Source organism: Oncorhynchus tshawytscha, linkage group LG12 (assembly GCF_018296145.1).
Source record: "Oncorhynchus tshawytscha isolate Ot180627B linkage group LG12, Otsh_v2.0, whole genome shotgun sequence".
Classification (NCBI taxonomy): domain Eukaryota; kingdom Metazoa; phylum Chordata; class Actinopteri; order Salmoniformes; family Salmonidae; genus Oncorhynchus; species Oncorhynchus tshawytscha.
In genome coordinates, this window is record NC_056440.1 from 75,241,926 (window position 1) to 75,263,522 (window position 21,597).

At 45.6% G+C, this 21,597-nt stretch overlaps 1 protein-coding gene across 8 annotated transcripts in view; it reads left to right on the plus strand.

Annotated features, from left to right (window-relative positions):
* myo5aa (myosin VAa) overlaps nt 1–21,597 on the plus strand; it is a 101,700-nt gene that overhangs the window by 35,580 nt on the left and 44,523 nt on the right. For all 8 annotated transcript variants that reach the window (XM_042331067.1, XM_042331074.1, XM_042331071.1 and 5 more), the window contains exons 6-11: nt 1,225–1,368; nt 3,804–3,885; nt 7,285–7,392; nt 15,895–16,001; nt 18,060–18,325; nt 18,445–18,526. In XM_042331067.1, coding sequence (XP_042187001.1) covers nt 1,225–1,368; nt 3,804–3,885; nt 7,285–7,392; nt 15,895–16,001; nt 18,060–18,325; nt 18,445–18,526 — 789 coding nt within the window. The remainder of the gene's footprint in view (nt 1–1,224; nt 1,369–3,803; nt 3,886–7,284; nt 7,393–15,894; nt 16,002–18,059; nt 18,326–18,444; nt 18,527–21,597) is intronic.

Consider the following 21,597-nt stretch of genomic DNA (forward strand, 5'->3'; position numbering starts at 1 on the left):
GTTTCTCTGTCTCTCTCTCTCTCTGTTTCTCTGTCTCTCTCTCTCTCTGTTTCTCTGTCTCTCTCTCTCTCTGTTTCTCTGTCTCTCTCTCTCTCTGTTTCTCTGTCTCTCTCTCTGTTTCTCTGTCTCTCTCTCTGTTTCTCTGTCTCTCTCTCTGTTTCTCTGTCTCTCTCTCTCTGTCTCTCTCTCTCTGTTTCTCTCTCTCTCTGTTTCTCTCTCTCTCTGTTTCTCTCTCTCTGTTTCTCTGTCTCTCTCTCTCTGTTTCTCTGTCTCTCTCTCTCTGTTTCTCTGTCTCTCTCTCTCTGTTTCTCTGTCTCTCTCTCTCTGTTTCTCTGTCTCTCTCTCTCTGTTTCTCTGTCTCTCTCTCTCTGTTTCTCTGTCTCTCTCTCTCTCTGTTTCTCTGTCTCTCTCTCTCTGTTTCTCTGTCTCTCTCTCTCTGTTTCTCTGTCTCTCTCTCTCTGTTTCTCTGTCTCTCTCTCTCTGTTTCTCTGTCTCTCTCTCTCTGTTTCTCTGTCTCTCTCTCTCTGTTTCTCTGTCTCTCTCTCTCTGTTTCTCTGTCTCTCTCTCTCTGTTTCTCTGTCTCTCTCTCTGTATGTCTCTCTCTGTCTCTCTCTGTCTGTCTTTCTCTCGGTCTGTCTCTGTCTATCTCTCTCTGTATGTCTCTCTGTCTGTGTGTGTGTCTGTCTGTCTGTCTGTCTCTGATTGTTTGTGTGTCTCTGTCTGTCTCTCTGTCTCTCTCTGTCTGTGTGTCTCTGTCTGTGTCTGTCTCTGGCAGACCTGTTTTCCACTGCAGTCAGTCAGACGGTGATATTGGCTTTAAGCATGTTCAGTCCCTGTGCTGGCGTTGTGAGATCTGATTATCTGGGCAGCGCGACTGCAATAAAGACATCCTGGAACACCACCACTGACAACTGTGCTTTAACTGCAGGACTCTATTCCCCATGATGCACAGCAGCAGCACCACAGTATCTGTCTCCCCCTGTCCCTCCCCTCCCTGCTGGACAGTTTTAGTTCTACACCATCACATGGCCCAGCTGGTCTGAAATACACACTGAATACTGAATATGTCAAGCCACTGCCTTGTTGTAAAGGGGCGTGATGTGCTGATGTTGCTAACCTAATCTATATTTATCGCTCTCTCTCCCTCCTGTGTGTGTGTGTGTGTCTGTCTGTGTGTCTGTGTCCGTGTTTGTGTGTGTGTCCGTCCGTGTGTGTGTTCTCCAGGCGATAGGAAACGCTAAGACGACTCGTAACGACAACAGCAGTCGTTTCGGGAAGTACATTGAGATCGGCTTCGACAAACGCTACCGTATCATTGGAGCTAACATGAGGACATATCTACTGGAGAAGTCTAGAGTGGTGTTTCAGGTGATGCACCACCAACACACAGTAGGACCAGAACGTCTGGCGCTGTAGTCTGGGTCAGGGGTTATGGGTAGGACCTGCAGTTTTTTTGGTCAGGTCATGTGGTTAGGAAAAGTCAATGACCTATCTATAGGTTATACTGGGAGCCTCAACACACTGCCTCTCTTTCCACAGCACTGTGTGTAGTGTGGGAGGGGAGACACTCCCCCTCTCTTTCCACAGCACTGTGTGTAGTGTGGGAGGGGAGACACTCCCCCTCTCTTTCCACAGCACTGTGTGTAGTGTGGGAGGGGAGACACTCCCCCTCTCTTTCCACAGCACTGTGTGTAGTGTGGGAAGAGAGACACTCCCCCTCTCTTTCCACAGCACTGTGTGTAGTGTGGGAAGAGAGACACTCCCCCTCTGTGTGTGTGTGTGTGTGTGTGTGTGTGTGTGTTTAGGCAGTGAGTGTCTCTCTCAAGAAGTTCAATATTTAGCAGTGACTTCCTCCTCCACCCAGTTCAGGAAAACACAGCCAGACCACAAACACCAGTCATCTGTTCACATTCCTTCTTTTTACCTGGCGGTCTCTCTTTACCTCTGCTGAGTCCACCTGTCTCCTCCTTTCTCTCTCTGTCCCTCACTCACTCACACATATTCATATATATGTCCTTCTGTCTGTGTCTTTCCTCCTCTTCTACCCAGGTCAGGAAACACAGGAGACCAAACACATTCCTTTACTTCTGTTCTGTCCTTCCTTCCGTGTCCAGCTCATTGCTAATAAGAGCCTATTGAATAGTCGTCCTTCCTTTTCCCATCTCCCTCTAGCTCTCGTTCTCTCTCGTTCTTTCCCTCTTTCTCTTTTTCTCTGTGTGGATGTGATCCAGGTCACACTGCTGAGACGAATCAGGAATGTGCACAACTTAGAAAGTGTGCACACACACAGATACATACATACACACACACACACAGATACATACATACACACACACACACAGATACATACATACACACACACACACACAGATACATACATACACACACACACACACAGATACATACATACACACACACACACACAGATACATACATACACACACACACACAGATACATACATACACACACACACACACAGATACATACATACACACACACACACACAGATACATACATACACACACACACACAGATACATACATACACACACACACACAGATACATACATACACACACACACACAGATACATACATACACACACACACACACAGATACATACATACACACACACACACACAGATACATACATACACACACACACACACAGATACATACATACACACACACACACAGATACACATACACACACACACACAGATACATACATACACACACACACACACAGATACATACATACACACACACACACACAGATACATACATACACACACACACACACAGATACATACATACACACACACACACACAGATACATACATACACACACACACACAGATACATACATACACACACACACAGATACATACATACACACACACACACACAGATACATACATACACACACACACAGATACATACATACACACACACACACACACAGATACATACATACACATACAGATACATACACACACACACACACACACAGATACATACATACATACATACACACACACACACAGATACATACATACACACACACACAGATACATACATACACACACACACACACACAGATACATACATACATACATACACACACACACACACACAGATACATACATACACACACACACACACACAGATACATACATACATACACACACACACAGATACATACATACACACACACACACACACACACAGATACATACATACACACACACACACAGATACATACATACACACACACACACACAGATACATACATACACACACACACACACAGATACATACATACACACACACACACACAGATACATACATACACACACACACAGATACATACATACACACACACACACACAGATACATACACACACACACACACAGATACATACATACACACACACACACACAGATACATACATACACACACACACACACAGATACATACATACACACACACACAGATACATACATACACACACACACACACAGAGAGATACACACAGGCGTATTGAGATGAGGATAGTGGAGCATGCTGTAGCATGTCTTCCCAGACTTGAGGAAGCTGCTGTGAGTCCTGTACTGCAACACACATTCCCCACATACCTTTGTGCAACAGCACCTGGGTGTGTGTGTCTTAGTCTGTGGTGGAAATGTTGCAACATTAAAACTACACCAGATTCTAAACAGCATGACAGTGTTCTCTTGTTCTCCTGGCTGTATAGAACATACACTACCTGAAACTGCCTGACTGTGTGTGTGTCTGTGCAGGCGGACGAGGAGAGGAACTATCATATCTTCTACCAGCTGTGTGCGTCCTCCCATCTACCAGAGTTCAAGAATCTGAAGCTAGGTAAGACACAAACACTCTCCATTGGATGGTTGGACGGTTCCTAAGCTATTTGTTCATTGATTAGCCTGACAACCATCCACATGCATGGCTCCGCCCACTAGTGTTTCTTCTCCACCACAAGTCTGGATTTGCTTTCCTTCCTCAATACATAGAATGTGAACACATTCTAACCGTTCTGATTGGTCCCGGAAACCAATGGGTTTAGCCCAGCGTTCATGAATCATGTCATTGGCTTTGATATGATCCAATCGGTGATGAATTTGTTTTGTACAACGCCCTTCGTTTTGAAGTCAGCACGAGACTTCTGGGATGGCAGTTTGACTGAATGGCATTGAGGAGTACACCACCTCAGTCATCGGCTTCATCAATAAGTGCATCGACGACGTCGTCCCCACAGTGACCGTACGAACATATCCCAACCAGAAGCCTTGAATTACAGGCAACATCCACATCGAGCTAAAAGCTAGAGCTGCCGCTTTCAAGGAGCGAGACACTAACTGGGCGCCTATAAGAAATCCCGCTATGCCCTCAGATGAACCATCAAACAAGCAAAGCATCAATACAGGATTAAGATTGAATCCCACTACACAGTCTCTGATGCTCGTCGGATGTGGCAGGGCTTGAAAACTATTGTGGACTACAAAGGGAAACCCAGACGAGAGCCTACCAGACGAGCTAAATGCCTTTTTATGCTCGCTTCGAGGCAAGCAACACTGAAACATGCACGAGAGCACCAGATGTCCTGGTTGACTGTGTGATAATGCTCTCGATGCCGATGTGAGCAAGACCTTTAAACAGGTCAACATTCACAAAGCTGCGGGGCCAGATTGATTACCAGGATTTGAACTCAAATCATACACGGACCAACTGGCAAGTGTCTTCATTGACATGTTCAACCTCTCCCTGACCGAGTCTGTAATACCTACATGTTTAAAACAGACCACCATAATCCCTGTGCCCAAGGAAGTGAAGGTAACCTGCCTAAATGATTACCGCCCCGTAGCACTCATGTCGATAGCCATGAAGTGCTTTGAAAAGCTGGTCACGGCTCACATCAACAGCATTCTCCCGGATACCCTAGACCCACTCCAATTCCCATACCTCCCCAACAGATCCACAGATGACGTAATCTCAATCGCACTCCACACTGCCCTTTCCCACCTGGACAAAAGGAACACCTACAGTGGGGCAAAAAAGTATTTAGTCAGCCACCAATTGTGCAAGTTCTCCCACTTAAAAAGATGAGAGAGGCCTGTAATTTTCATCATAGGTACACTTCAACTATGACAGACAAAATGAGAAAAAAAATCCAGAAAATCACATTGTAGGATTTTTTATGAATTTATTTGCAAATTATGGTGGAAAATAAGTATTTGGTCACCTACAAACAGGCAAGATTTCTGGCTCTTACAGACCTGTAACTTCTTCTTTAAGAGGCTCCTCTGTCCTCCACTCGTTACCTGTATTAATTGCACCTGTTTGAACTTGTAACTTGTATAAAAGACACCTGTCCACCACCTCAAACAGTCACACTCCAGGAGACTGAAAAGATTTTGCATGGGTCCCCAGATCCTCACAAGGTTCTACAGCTGCACCATCAAGAGCATCCTGTATGGTTGCATCACCGTATGGCAACTGCTCAGCATCTGATCTCAAGGCGCTACAGAGGGTAGTGTGTACGGCCCAGTACATCACTGGGGCCAAGTTTCCTGAAATCCAGGACCGATATCAAATCAAACTCAATTGTATTAGTCACATGCTCCAAATACAACAGGTGTAGACAGTGAAATGCTCACTTACGAGCCCATAACTGAAAATGCAGTTAAAAAAATACAGATAATAATAAGAGATAAAAGTAACAAGTAACTAAAGAGGAACAGTAAAGAATAACAATATATACAGGGGGGAGCTGGTACACAGTTAATGTGGAGACTATATACAGGGGGAGCCGGTACAGAGTCAATATATACAGGGGGGTGCCGGTACAGAGTCAATGTGGAGACTATATACAGGGGGGTGCCGGTACAGAGTCAGTGTGCAGGGCACCGGTTAGTTGAGGTAGTATGTACATGTAGGTAGAGTTAATTAAGGTGACTCTACCTTCATAGGCGGTGTCCGGTGAAAGCCCATAACATTGTTAAAGACTCCAGTCACCAAAGTCATAGACTTTCTCTCCTACCGCAAGGCAAACAGTACCGGAGCACCAAGTCTATGACCAAAAGGCTCCTTAACAGCTTCTCCCCCCGAGCCATAAGACTGCTGAACAACTAATCAAATGGCCACCTGATTATTACATTGACCCCCCCATTTGTCTTGTACCTATACTCACTGTTTATTATCTATGCATAGTCACTTCCCCCCTACCTACATGTACAAGTTACCTCTAACCTGTACCCCCACACACTGACTCGGTACCGGTACCCCCTGTATATAGCCTCGTTATTCTTGTGTTCATTTTTAATTATTTGTAATTTTAAATTTTATTTGGTAAATATTTTCTTAACCCTTCTTGAACTGCACTGTTGGTTAAGGGCTTGTAAGTAAGCACTTCACGGTAAGGTCTACACTTGTTGTATTTTGCGCATGTGACAAAAAAGTTTGATTTGAAGCAATTGGCAGGGCAGTGGAATTAAATTCAGGATCAGTCGTCAGGCAATTTATTGAATTCAATAAATGACACATGGATCATTCAAAATGGCGCCCAGTCAGTCTCCGTGATCATAGACAACCATATTAGATCATATAGGTGAGATGTGTAACAGGGGTAGAGGAAGTAGTACAGTGTATTGGTAAACAGAAATGTGAGGACAGACCTCAGCCATATTGAGTCATATTAACTGTGGGGTCATACTAACTACAGTAGAGCTCCTGTTAGATCAGAGGTCATGTTGTGGGTGTGAGGCAGTGCCCAGCTGCCCGCAGAGATAGACTGAGGTAGAGATCATGTTAGCTCTCTCCCTGGGTGTGAGGCAGAATGAGACTGTGTGTGTCATCTAACAAGGCTGTGTGTTGCTCCTCAAAATATTCCTTAATTCCACCAACACACATTGCCCTAGTCTCGCTCAGCTGGCCTCTTGGCAGAGACACACCCCCAAAATGGAGGTGTTGTCACGGTGATATCAGCCCTGAGTTGCCAGGTAACAGGCTATGGTTACTTTAGTATAGAGAAGGCTTTGTCTTGTGCATGTGTGCACAGTTTATGCATGCACGTATTAGTAAGAGTATTCAATGTGTCACACCCACATCAGGTCAGGATGTGGCCCTGTGTGATCCCAGTGACCCTAATGTAGCAGTACTCTCCTGGGCAGCTGCTCTAAACAGTTGAATAGAATACTTTCTATAGGCTACTAATTAACTGTGTGCGTGTGTGTGTGTGTGTGTGTGTGTCTGTCCATGCAGGTAGTGCTGATGTCTTCCACTGCACCAATCAGGGCCGGAACCCGGTCATCGATGGAGTCGACGATGCTAAAGAGATGTGCACAACACAACATGCCTTCTCACTGCTAGGTAATATATACACACACACACACACACACACACACCTGACATTCCTTCTTACTGCTAGGTAATATATACACACACACACCTGACATTCCTTCTCACTGCTAGGTAATATATACACACACACCTGACATTCCTTCTTACTGCTAGGTAATATATACACACACACACCTGACATTCCTTCTTACTGCTAGGTAATATATACACACACACACCTGACATTCCTTCTCACTGCTAGGTAATATATACACACAACACACCTGACATTCCTTCTCACTGCTAGGTAATATATACACACACACACCTGACATTCCTTCTCACTGCTAGGTAATATATACACACACACACACACACACACACACCTGACATTCCTTCTCACTGCTAGGTAATATATACACACACACACACCTGACATTCCTTCTCACTGCTAGGTAATATATACACACACACACACACACACACCTGACATTCCTTCTCACTGCTAGGTAATATATACACACACACACCTGACATTCCTTCTCACTGCTAGGTAATATATACACACACACACACACTGACATTCCTTCTCACTGCTAGGTAATATATACACACACACACCTGACATTCCTTCTCACTGCTAGGTAATATATACACACACACACACTGCTAGGTACACACACACCTGACATTCCTTCTCACTGCTAGGTAATATATACACACACACACACCTGACATTCCTTCTCAATGCTAGGTAATATATACACACACACACCTGACATTCCTTCTCACTGCTAGGTAATATATACACACACACACACCTGACATTCCTTCTCACTGCTAGGTAATATATACACACACACACTGACATTCCTTCTCACTGCTAGGTAATATATACACACACACACCTGACATTCCTTCTCACTGCTAGGTAATATATACACACACACACCTGACATTCCTTCTCACTGCTAGGTAATATATGACATTCACAGGTAATATATACACACACACACCTGACATTCCTTCTCACTGCTAGGTAATATATATACACACACACACACCTGACATTCCTTCTCACTGCTAGGTAATATATACACACACACACCTGACATTCCTTCTCACTGCTAGGTAATATATACACACACACACACCTGACATTCCTTCTCACTGCTAGGTAATATATACACACACACACACCTGACATTCCTTCTCACTGCTAGGTAATATATACACACACACCTGACATTCCTTCTCACTGCTAGGTAATATATACACACACACCTGACATTCCTTCTCACTGCTAGGTAATATATATACACACACACCTGACATTCCTTCTCACTGCTAGGTAATATATACACCACACACACCTGACATTCCTTCTCACTGCTAGGTAATATATATACACACACACACCTGACATTCCTTCTCACTGCTAGGTAATATATACACACACACCTGACATTCCTTCTCACTGCTAGGTAATATATATACACACACACCTGACACCTGACATTCCTTCTCACTGCTAGGTAATATATACACACACACACCTGACATTCCTTCTCACTGCTAGGTAATATATACACACACACACCTTCTCACCTGACATTCCTTCTCACTGCTAGGTAATATATATACACACACACCTGACATTCCTTCTCACTGCTAGGTAATATATACACACACACACACACACACACACCTGACATTCCTTCTCACTGCTAGGTAATATATATACACACACACCTGACATTCCTTCTCACTGCTAGGTAATATATATACACACACACCTGACATTCCTTCTCACTGCTAGGTAATATATATACACACACACCTGACATTCCTTCTCACTGCTAGGTAATATATATACACACACACCTGACATTCCTTCTCACTGCTAGGTAATATATACACACACACACACCTGACATTCCTTCTCACTGCTAGGTAATATATACACACACACACCTGACATTCCTTCTCACTGCTAGGTAATATATACACACACACACCTGACATTCCTTCTCACTGCTAGGTAATATATATACACACACACACCTGACATTCCTTCTCACTGCTAGGTAATATATATACACACACACACCTGACATTCCTTCTCACTGCTAGGTAATATATACACACACACACACCTGACATTCCTTCTCACTGCTAGGTAATATATACACACACACACCTGACATTCCTTCTCACTGCTAGGTAATATATACACACACACACACCTGACATTCCTTTCCTTCACTGCTAGGTAATATATACACACACACACCTGACATTCCTTCTCACTGCTAGGTAATATATATACACACACACCTGACATTCCTTCTCACTGCTAGGTAATATATACACACACACACACACACACACACACCTGACATTCCTTCTCACTGCTAGGTAATATATACACACACACACACCTGACATTCCTTCTCACTGCTAGGTAATATATATACACACACACACTGACATTCCTTCTCACTGCTAGGTAATATATATACACACACACCTGACATTCCTTCTCACTGCTAGGTAATATATACACACACACACACACCTGACATTCCTTCTCACTGCTAGGTAATATATATACACACACACACTGACATTCCTTCTCACTGCTAGGTAATATATATACACACACACACCTGACATTCCTTCTCACTGCTAGGTAATATATATACACACACACACTGACATTCCTTCTCACTGCTAGGTAATATATATACACACACACACCTGACATTCCTTCTCACTGCTAGGTAATATATATATACACACACACACTGACATTCCTTCTCACTGCTAGGTAATATATACACACACACACCTGACATTCCTTCTCACTGCTAGGTAATATATACACACACACACCTGACATTCCTTCTCACTGCTAGGTAATATATACACACACACACCTGACATTCCTTCTCACTGCTAGGTAATATATACACACACACACACACACCTGACATTCCTTCTCACTGCTAGGTAATATATACACACACACACCTGACATTCCTTCTCACTGCTAGGTAATATATACACACACACACCTGACATTCCTTCTCACTGCTAGGTAATATATATACACACACCTGACATTCCTTCTCACTGCTAGGTAATATATATACACACACCTGACATTCCTTCTCACTGCTAGGTAATATATACACACACACCTGACATTCCTTCTCACTGCTAGGTAATATACACACACCTGACATTCCTTCTCACTGCTAGGTAATATATATACACACACACCTGACATTCCTTCTCACTGCTAGGTAATATATATACACACACACACCTTCACTGCTAGGTAATATATATACACACACACACACCTGACATTCCTTCTCACTGCTAGGTAATATATATACACACACACACCTGACATTCCTTCTCACTGCTAGGTAATATATACACACACACACCTGACATTCCTTCTCACTGCTAGGTAATATATATACACACACACCTGACATTCCTTCTCACTGCTAGGTAATATATATACACACACACCTGACATTCCTTCTCACTGCTAGGTAATATATACACACACACCTGACATTCCTTCTCACTGCTAGGTAATATATATACACACACACACACTGACATTCCTTCTCACTGCTAGGTAATATATATATACACACACACACCTGACATTCCTTCTCACTGCTAGGTAATATATATACACACACACCTTCTCACTGCTGGTACATTATACACTTCCTTCACTGCTAGGTAATATATATACACACACACACCTGACATTCCTTCTCACTGCTAGGTAATATATATACACACACACACCTGACATTCCTTCTCACTGCTAGGTAATATATATATACACACACACACTGACATTCCTTCTCACTGCTACATTCCTTCTCACTGCTAGGTAATATATATACACACACACACCTGACATTCCTTCTCACTGCTAGGTAATATATATACACACACACCTGACATTCCTTCTCACTGCTAGGTAATATATACACACACACACCTGACATTCCTTCTCACTGCTAGGTAATATATATACACACACACCTGACATTCCTTCTCTCACTGCTAGGTAATATATATACACACACACCTGACATTCCTTCTCACTGCTAGGTAATATATACACACACACACCTGACATTCCTTCTCACTGCTAGGTAATATATACACACACACACCTGACATTCCTTCTCACTGCTAGGTAATATACACACACACACCTGACATTCCTTCTCACTGCTAGGTAATATATACACACACACCTGACATTCCTTCTCACTGCTAGGTAATATATACACACACACACCTGACATTCCTTCTCACTGCTAGGTAATATATACACACACACACCTGACATTCCTTCATCACTGCTAGGTAATATATATACACACACCTGACATTCCTTCTCACTGCTAGGTAATATATATACACACACACCTGACATTCCTTCTCACTGCTAGGTAATATATATACACACACACCTGACATTCCTTCTCACTGCTAGGTAATATATATACACACACACACCTGACATTCCTTCTCACTGCTAGGTAATATATACACACACCATTCCTTCACTGCTAGGTTAATATATACACACACACACCTGACATTCCTTCACTGCTAGGTAATATATATACACACACCTGACATTCCTTCTCACTGCTAGGTAATATATACACACACACACCTGACATTCCTTCTCACTGCTAGGTAATATATATACACACACCTGACATTCCTTCTCACTGCTAGGTAATATATATATACACACACACACCTGACATTCCTTCTCACTGCTAGGTAATATATATACACACACCTGACATTCCTTCTCACTGCTAGGTAATATATATACACACACACTGACATTCCTTCTCACTGCTAGGTAATATATATACACACACATTCCTTCACTGCTGACATATATACCTTGACATTCCTTCACTGCTAGGTAATATATATATACACACACACCTGACATTCCTTCTCACTGCTAGGTAATATATATACACACACACTGACATTCCTTCTCACTGCTAGGTAATATATATACACACACACACACCTGACATTCCTTCTCACTTCCTTCTAGGTAAGGTATATACACACACACCTGACATTCCTTCTCACTGCTAGGTAATATATATACACACACCTGACATTCCTTCTCACTGCTAGGTAATATATATACACACACACACACCTGACATTCCTTCTCACTGCTAGGTAATATATACACACACACACCTGACATTCCTTCTCACTGCTAGGTAATATATACACACACACACCTGACATTCCTTCTCACTGCTAGGTAATATATATACACACACACCTGACATTCCTTCTCACTGCTAGGTAATATATACACACACACACTGACATTCCTTCTCACTGCTAGGTAATATATACACACACACACCTGACATTCCTTCTCACTGCTAGGTAATATATACACACACACCTGACATTCCTTCTCACTGCTAGGTAATATATACACACACACACCTGACATTCCTTCTCACTGCTAGGTAATATATACACACACACACCTGACATTCCTTCTCACTGCTAGGTAATATATATACACACACACCTGACATTCCTTCTCACTGCTAGGTAATATATATACACACACACCTGACATTCCTTCTCACTGCTAGGTAATATATATACACACACCTGACATTCCTTCTCACTGCTAGGTAATATATATACATTCACACACACCTGACATTCCTTCTCACTGCTAGGTAATATATATACACACACCTGACATTCCTTCTCACTGCTAGGTAATATATATACACACACCTGACATTCCTTCTCACTGCTAGGTAATATATATACACACACACCTGACATTCCTTCTCACTGCTAGGTAATATATATACACACACACCTGACATTCCTTCTCACTGCTAGGTAATATATATACACACACCTGACACCTGACTGCTATTCCTTTCCTTCACTGCTAGGTAATATATACACACACACACCTGACATTCCTTCTCACTGCTAGGTAATATATACACACACACACACCTGACATTCCTTCTCACTGCTAGGTAATATATACACACACACACACCTGACATTCCTTCTCACTGCTAGGTAATATATACACACACACACCTGACATTCCTTCTCACTGCTAGGTAATATATATATACACACACACACACCTGACATTCCTTCTCACTGCTAGGTAATACACACACACACACACCTGACATTCCTTCTCACTGCTAGGTAATATATATACACACACACACACACCTGACATTCCTTCTCACTGCTAGGTAATATATATATACACACACACACCTGACATTCCTTCTCACTGCTAGGTAATATATATACACACACACCTGACATTCCTTCTCACTGCTAGGTAATATATATACACACACACCTGACATTCCTTCTCACTGCTAGGTAATATATATACACACACACCTGTTACGCACGCCTCTATGAAGAGGGAACGCAACACCCTGCTACAACTAAACTCTCCGTGAAGCGAAAAAGGTATGGACTGTAGGTGCAAGTAAGAATGACAACAGGCAGAATGTGGTACCGTTTACAAGGACTTTATTCCTTTACACGGTAATATGGGGAAAAGGGGCTGGACGGAACCAAAGCAAAGAAAGTAAATCTCAAAGCCCCCCCCTCTCCTATTTTACCTGCCTACCCACTACTTACCTAATTTAGCACCACCTGGTGCCCTAACCAAAATACAAGGGGTGGTCCACCCAGGTCTTACCTAGTGTGTCTAGACAGCGAATATGCTACGGGTATATGTATGCCCGCGGGCCTCTTGCCTAAGCACTCCCTAGGTGCCTTCCCCTTCCCCCCTGGGAACAAATGAAACAGAATATTAAACAAACTAAGAAACAAAAGGATGTCAAATAAGCTCTATCTGAGCAACAAACTCACAGAACATACCACTTTCCAACAAAATCAACCTCTATCACAATCAATCTCAGCAATCCCTACCTCCAGCAAAATCTCTACCTCCAAAAAGAAGAGATCTCCCTCCTGAACAGAACACTGGCTTTTATATAGTGTCAGAAGGAATGGGTATTGGAGACAGCTGCGTCTTGACGAGGGGGCAGGGCCAGCTCTCCAATCAGCCATGGAGTCGACCAATCAGCTGCTTGAGGGATTTCAGGAAGCCATTTCCTGAAATAAACACATGTAAATACACAAACTACAACACATAATCTGGGGAACGTAACACGCCCACCACAAAAATTGCAAACCTAGTTTTGCAATAATAAATACCAACGTATCCCCAGTTAGTAAACCCGTGATAGAGCGTCAGCAACCACATTTGCCGAGCCCTTCACATAAGCTATCTGTACATTATATCTTTGCACAATCAGAGCCCACCGCATAAGGCGGCGGTTCTGGTTGTACATTTGTTAGTAGGAACTGGTTACCTGACCTGGTTTTCGGCAATGGACCTACACAATCAATTATCACTCTTTCAAACGGTTCCCCTACCACAGAAATCAGGCAGAGTGGCGCTCGTGGAGCTGTTTGATTCACTTTCCCAGTGAGTTGACATATGTGACATGTTTTACAAAATTGGACCACGTCAGACTTCAAACCTGGCCAGAAGAAATGACGAAGGACCCGGTTATAGGTCTTTGTGATCCCCAAGTGTCCAGACCACGCCTGGTCATGGGCGAGTGACAGCACCTGCTGTCGGAACGGTGTAGGAACAACCACTTGACACACTTCACTCCAGTCATTAATGGTGTCATGAGATGCCCATTTACGCATCAAAACACACACACACCTGACATTCCTTCTCACTGCTAGGTAATATACACACACACACACCTGACATTCCTTCTCACTGCTAGGTAATATACACACACACACCTGACATTCCTTCTCACTGCTAGGTAATATATACACACACACCTGACATTCCTTCTCACTGCTAGGTAATATATATATACACACACACACCTGACATTCCTTCTCACTGCTAGGTAATATATACACACACACACACCTGACATTCCTTCTCACTGCTAGGTAATATATACACACACACACACCTGACATTCCTTCTCACTGCTAGGTAATATATACACACACACACACCTGACATTCCTTCTCACTGCTAGGTAATATATACACACACAACTAGGTTTAATTGTCACATACACTGGATAGGTGCAGTGAAACGTGCTGTTTGTTGTTGTTGGTCAGCCATAGTAGTGTTGCACCCCTGGAGCAAATTAGGGTTTAGTGCCTTGCTTCAGTGAACATAGACAGATTTTCACCTTGTCAACTTTCCCCTGTGTATTCAAACCAGCCACCTTTCGGGTACTGGCCCAATGCTCTAAGCGCTAAGCTACCCTACTGTCCTAGGTCACACACAAACACCACACCACATTTATTCTCAGTCCCATTTGGTTTTTAGTGTAGTGTTGATTTTGATAGTATTGTTTTGTGTGTATTTGTGTTCAGGCATCAACGAGTTGAACCAGAAGGGGCTGTTCCAGGTCCTGGCTGCCATCTTACATCTGGGCAACGTGGAGATCAAGGATCGAGACTCTGACAGCAGCATCATACCTGTAAGGAGACACCTCAAATCAAATCAAATCAAATTTTATTTGTCACATACACATGGTTAGCAGATGTTAATGCGAGTGTAGCGAAATGCTTGTGCTTCTAGTTCCGACAATGCAGTAATAACGAGCAAGTAATCTAACTAACAATTCCAAAAAAAACTACTGTCATACACAGTGTAAGGGGATAAAGAATATGTACATAAGGATATATGAATGAGTGATGGTACAGAGCAGCATAGGCAAGATACAGTAGATGATATCGAGTACAGTATATACATATGAGATAAGTATGTAAACCAAGTGGCATAGTTAAAGTGGCAAGTGATACATGTATTACATAAGGATGCAGTCGATGATATAGAGTACAGTATCAACGTATGCATATGAGATTAACAATGTAGGGTAAGTAACATTATATAAGGTAGCATTGTTTAAAGTGGCTAGTGATATATTTACATCATTTCCCATCAATTCCCATGATTAAAGTGGCTGGAGTAGAGTCAGTGTCATTGACAGTGTGTTGGCAGTAGCCACTCAATGTTAGTGGTGGCTGTTTAACAGTCTGATGGCCTTGAGATAGAAGCTGTTTTTCAGTCTCTCGGTCCCAGCTTTGATGCACCTGTACTGACCTCGCCTTCTGGATGGCAGCGGGGTGAACAGGCAGTGGCTCGGGTGGTTGATGTCCTTGATGATCTTTATGGCCTTCCTGTAGCATCGGGTGGTGTAGGTGTCCTGGAGGGCAGGTAGTTTGCCCCCGGTGATGCGTTGTGCAGACCTCACTACCCTCTGGAGAGCCTTACGGTTGAGGGCGGTGCAGTTGCCATACCAGGCGGTGATACAGCCCGCCAGGATGCTCTCGATTGTGCATCTGTAGAAGTTTGTGAGTGCTTTTGGTGACAAGCCGAATTTCTTCAGCCTCCTGAGGTTGAAGAGGCGCTGCTGCGCCTTCCTCACGATGCTGTCTGTGTGAGTGGACCAATTCAGTTTGTCTGTGATGTGTATGCCGAGGAACTTAAAACTTGCTACCCTCTCCACTACTGTTCCATCGATGTGGATGGGGGTGTTCCCTCTGCTGTTTCCTGAAGTCCACAATCATCTCCTTAGTTTTGTTGACGTTGAGTGTGAGGTTATTTTCCTGACACCACACTCCGAGGGCCCTCACCTCCTCCCTGTAGGCCGTCTCGTCGTTGTTGGTGATCAAGCCTACCACTGTTGTGTCGTCCGCAAACTTGATGATTGAGTTGGAGGCGTGCATGGCCACGCAGTCGTGGGTGAACAGGGAGTACAGGAGAGGGCTCAGAACGCACCCTTGTGGGGCCCCAGTGTTGAGGATCAGCGGGAGGAGATGTTGTTGCCTACCCTCACCACCTGGGGGCGGCCCGTCAGGAAGTCCAGTACCCAGTTGCACAGGGCGGGGTCGAGACCCAGGGTCTCGAGCTTGATGACGAGCTTGGAGGGTACTATGGTGTTGAATGCCGAGCTGTAGTCGATGAACAGCATTCTCACATAGGTATTCCTCTTGTCCAGATGGGTTAGGGCAGTGTGCAGTGTGGTTGAGATTGCATCGTCTGTGGACCTATTTGGGCGGTAAGCAAATTGGAGTGGGTCAAGGGTGTCAGGTAGGGTGGAGGTGATATGGTCCTTGACTAGTCTCTCAAAGCACTTCATGATAACGGATGTGAGTGCTACGGGGCGGTAGTCGTTTAGCTCAGTTACCTTAGCTTTCTTGGGAACAGGAACAATGGTGGCCCTCTTGAAGCATGTGGGAACAGCAGACTGGTATAGGGATTGATCAAAACACCTCAAACCTCTCTGACCTCTAACCTCTATTATTAAACCTCTGACCTCTCCTAATGATTGACTCTTTCTCAAATCGTCTTGACTCACTTCCTTGCATCCTCTATCCTCACCTCCTTCTCAAAACCCATTGGAGAAGAAGGTCTGAGGGGATAGACCTTGGACCTTCTCCAAGATGGTTAAGAAGGTTCAAGTAGATGGAAAGAATAGCAGAAAGACGAATTGAGCAATTGATTGACATGACCATGAATCCCTCTCTCTCAGCCCAATAACCGCCACCTGACGGTGTTCTGTGAGCTGATGGGCGTGACCTACCAGGACATGTCTCATTGGCTGTGCCACAAGAAGCTGAAGACAGCCCAGGAGACCTACATCAAGCCCATCCCTCGGCTGCAAGCCTCCAATGCCCGCGACGCGCTCGCCAAACACATCTACGCCAAAGTCTTCAACTGGATCGTGGACCATGTCAACAAATCTCTACGCGCCACCGTCAAACAGCACTCCTTCATAGGAGTCCTGGATATCTATGGGTGGGTTGTGTGTGGGTTGTGTGTGGGTTGTGTGTGGGTTGTGTGTGTGTGTGTGTGTGTGTGTGTGTGTGTGTGTGTGTGTGTGAGACAGTCACTCTGACCTCTCCTCTGCTCTTCAGGTTTGAGACGTTTGAGATCAACAGTTTTGAACAGTTCTGTATCAACTATGCTAATGAGAAACTGCAACAGCAGTTTAACATGGTGAGAAAACTGTGTGTCCTGTCTGAAACTGAACTCCTGTGTTGCCGTTGTCTAAATAACCCTGTTGGTGTGTGATACTATTCCAAAATAACAATATAAATAGTTTGATATCTTGGGTTATTGATGCAGAGTAACAATGTGATCCTCTCTCTACATGCTGACCTTCCCTCTCCTCTCTCCTCTCCTTTCCTCTGCCCTCTCCTTTCCTCTCTCCTCTCCTTTCCTCTGCCCTCTCCTTTCCTCTGCCCTCTCCTTTCCTCTCTCCTCTCCTTTCCTCTGCCCTCTCCTTTCCTCTCTCCTCTCCTTTCCTCTGCCCTCTCCCCTCCCCTCTCCTTTCCTCTGCCCTCTCCTTTCCTCTGCCCTCTCCTTTCCTCTGCCCTCTCCTTTCCTCTGCTCTCTCCTTTCCTCTGCCCTCTCTCCTCCTCTCTCCTTTCCTCTGCCCTCTCTCCTCCTCTCTCCCTTTCCTCTGCCCTCTCTCCTCCTCTCCCCTTTCCTCTGCCCTCTCCCCTCTCCTTTCCTCTGCCCTCTCCTTTCCTCTGCCCTCTCTCCTCCTCTCCCCTTTCCTCTGCCCTCTCCCCTCTCCTTTCCTCTGCCCTCTCTCCTCCTCTCCCCCTTTCCTCTGCCCTCTCCCCCTCTCCTTTCCTCTGCCCTCTCCTTTCCTCTGCCCTCTCCTTTCCTCTGCTCTCTCCTTTCCTCTGCCCTCTCCTTTCCTCTGCCCTCTCCTTTCCTCTGCCCTCTCCTTTCCTCTGCCCTCTCTCCTCCTCTCCCCCTTTCCTCTGCCCTCTCCCCCTCTCCTTTCCTCTCCCCTCTCCTTTCCTCTGCCCTCTCCTTTCCTCTCCCCTCTCCTTTCCTCTGCCCTCTCCTTTCCTCTCTCCTCTCCTTTCCTCTCCCCTCTCCTCTCCTTTCCTCTCCCCTCTCCTTTCCTCTGCCCTCTCCTTTCCTCTGCCCTCTCCTTTCCTCTGCCCTCTCCTTTCCTCTGCCCTCTCCTTTCCTCTGCCCTCTCCTTTCCTCTGCCCTCTCTCCTCCTCTCCCCTTTCCTCTGCCCTCTCTCCTCCTCTCCCCTTTCCTCTGCCCTCTCCCCTCTCCTCCTTTCCTCTGCCCTCTCCTTTCCTCTGCCCTCTCTCCTCCTCTCCCCTTTCCTCTGCCCTCTCCCCTCTCCTTTCCTCTGCCCCTCTCCTTTCCTCTGCTCTCTCCTTTCCTCTGCCCTCTCCTTTCCTCTGCCCTCTCCTTTCCTCTGCTCTCTCCTTTCCTCTCTCTCTCCTTTCCTCTGCCCTCTCCTTTCCTCTGCTCTCTCCTTTCCTCTGCCCTCTCCTTTCCTCTGCTCTCTCCTTTCCTCTGCCCTCTCTCCTCCTCTCCCCTCTCCTTTCCTCTGCCCTCTCCCTCTCCTTTCCTCTGCCCTCTCCTTTCCTCTGCCCTCTCCTTTCCTCTGCCCTCTCCTTTCCTCTGCCCTCTCCTTTCCTCTGCTCTGCCCTTTCCTCTGCCCTCTCCCTCTCCTTTCCTCTGCCCTCTCCTTTCCTCTGCTCTGCCCTTTCCTCTCACCTCCTCTCGCTTTCCCTTTCCTCTCTGCCCTCTCCTTTCCTCTGCCCTCTCCTTTCCTTTGCTCTCTCCATTCCTCTGCCCTCTCACCTCCTCTCCCCTTTCCTCTCCCCTCTCCTTTCCTCTCCCTCTCCTTTCCTCTACCCTCTCCTTTCCTCTGCCCTCTCCTTCCTCTGCCCTCTCCTTTCCTCTGCCCTCTCCTTTCGTCTGCCCTCTCCTTTCCTCTGCCCTATCCTTTCCTCTGCGCTCTCCTCTGCCCTCTCCTTTCCTCTGCCCTCTCCTTTCCTCTGCCCTCTCCTTTCCTCTGCCCTATCCTTTCCTCTGCGCTCTCCTCTGCCCTCTCCTTTCCTCTGCTCCTCTCCTTTCCTCTGCCCTCTCCTTTCCTCTGCCCTCTCCTTTCCTCTGCCCTCTCCTTTCCTCTGCCCTCTCCTTTCCTCTGCCCTCCTTTTCCTCTCCTCTGCCCTCTCCTTTCCTCTGCCCTCTCCTTTCCTCTGCCCTCTCCTTTCCTCTGCCCTCTCCTTTCCTCTGCCCTCCTTTTCCTCTCCTCTGCCCTCTCCTTTCCTCTCCTCTCCTTTCCTCTCCCTTTTCCCTGCTCTCATTTTCTCTGCCCTCTCCTTTCCTCTGCCCTCCCTTTTCCTCTCCTCTTTACTTTTCCTCTGCCCTCTCCTTTCCTCTGCCCTCTCTCTTTCCTCTGCTCTCTCCTTTCCTCTGCTCTCTCCTTTCCTCTGCCCTTTCCTCTCCCCTCTCATTTCCTCTCCCCTCTCCTTTCCTCTCCCCTCTCCTTTCCTCTGCCCTCTCCTCTCCCCTCCTATCCCCTTTCCTCTGCCCTCTCCTTTCCTCTGCTCTCTCCTTTCCTCTGCCCTCCTTTCCTCTCCCTCTCTCCTTTCCTCTGCCCTCTCCTTCTCCCCCCCTTTTCCTCTCCTCTTTCCTTTCCTCTGCCCTCTCCTTTCCTCTCCTCTCCCTCCTTTTCCTCTCCCCTCCCTTTTCCTCTCCCTTTCCTTTCCTCTCCCTCTCCTTTCCTCTGCCCTCTCCCCTCCCTTTTCCTCTCCCCTCTCCTTTCCTCTGCCCTCTCCTTTCCTCTGCCCTCTCCTTTCCTCTGCCCTCTCCTTTCCTCTGCCCTCTCCTTTCCTCTGCCCTTTCCTCTCTCCTTTCCTCTGCCCTTTCCTCTCCCCTCTCCTTTCTTCTCCCTTTTCCTCTCCACTCTCCTCTCCTTTCCTCTCCTTCCCCTCTCATTTTCTCTGCCCTCTCCTTTCCTCTGCCCTCTCCTTTCCTCTGCCCTCTCCTTTCCTCTGCCCTCCCTTTTCCTCTCCTCTTTCCTTTCCTCTGCCCTCTCCTTTTCCTCTTCTCTTTCCTTTCCTCTGCCCTCTCCTTTTCCTCTCCTCTTTCCTTTCCTCTGCCCTCTCCTTTCCTCTGCCCTCTCCTCTCCCCTCCTATCCCCTTTCCTCTGCCATCTCCTTTCCTCTGCTCTCTCCTTTCCTCTGCCCTTTCCTCTCCCCTCTCCATTTCCTCTCCCCTCTCCTTTCCTCTCCCCTCTC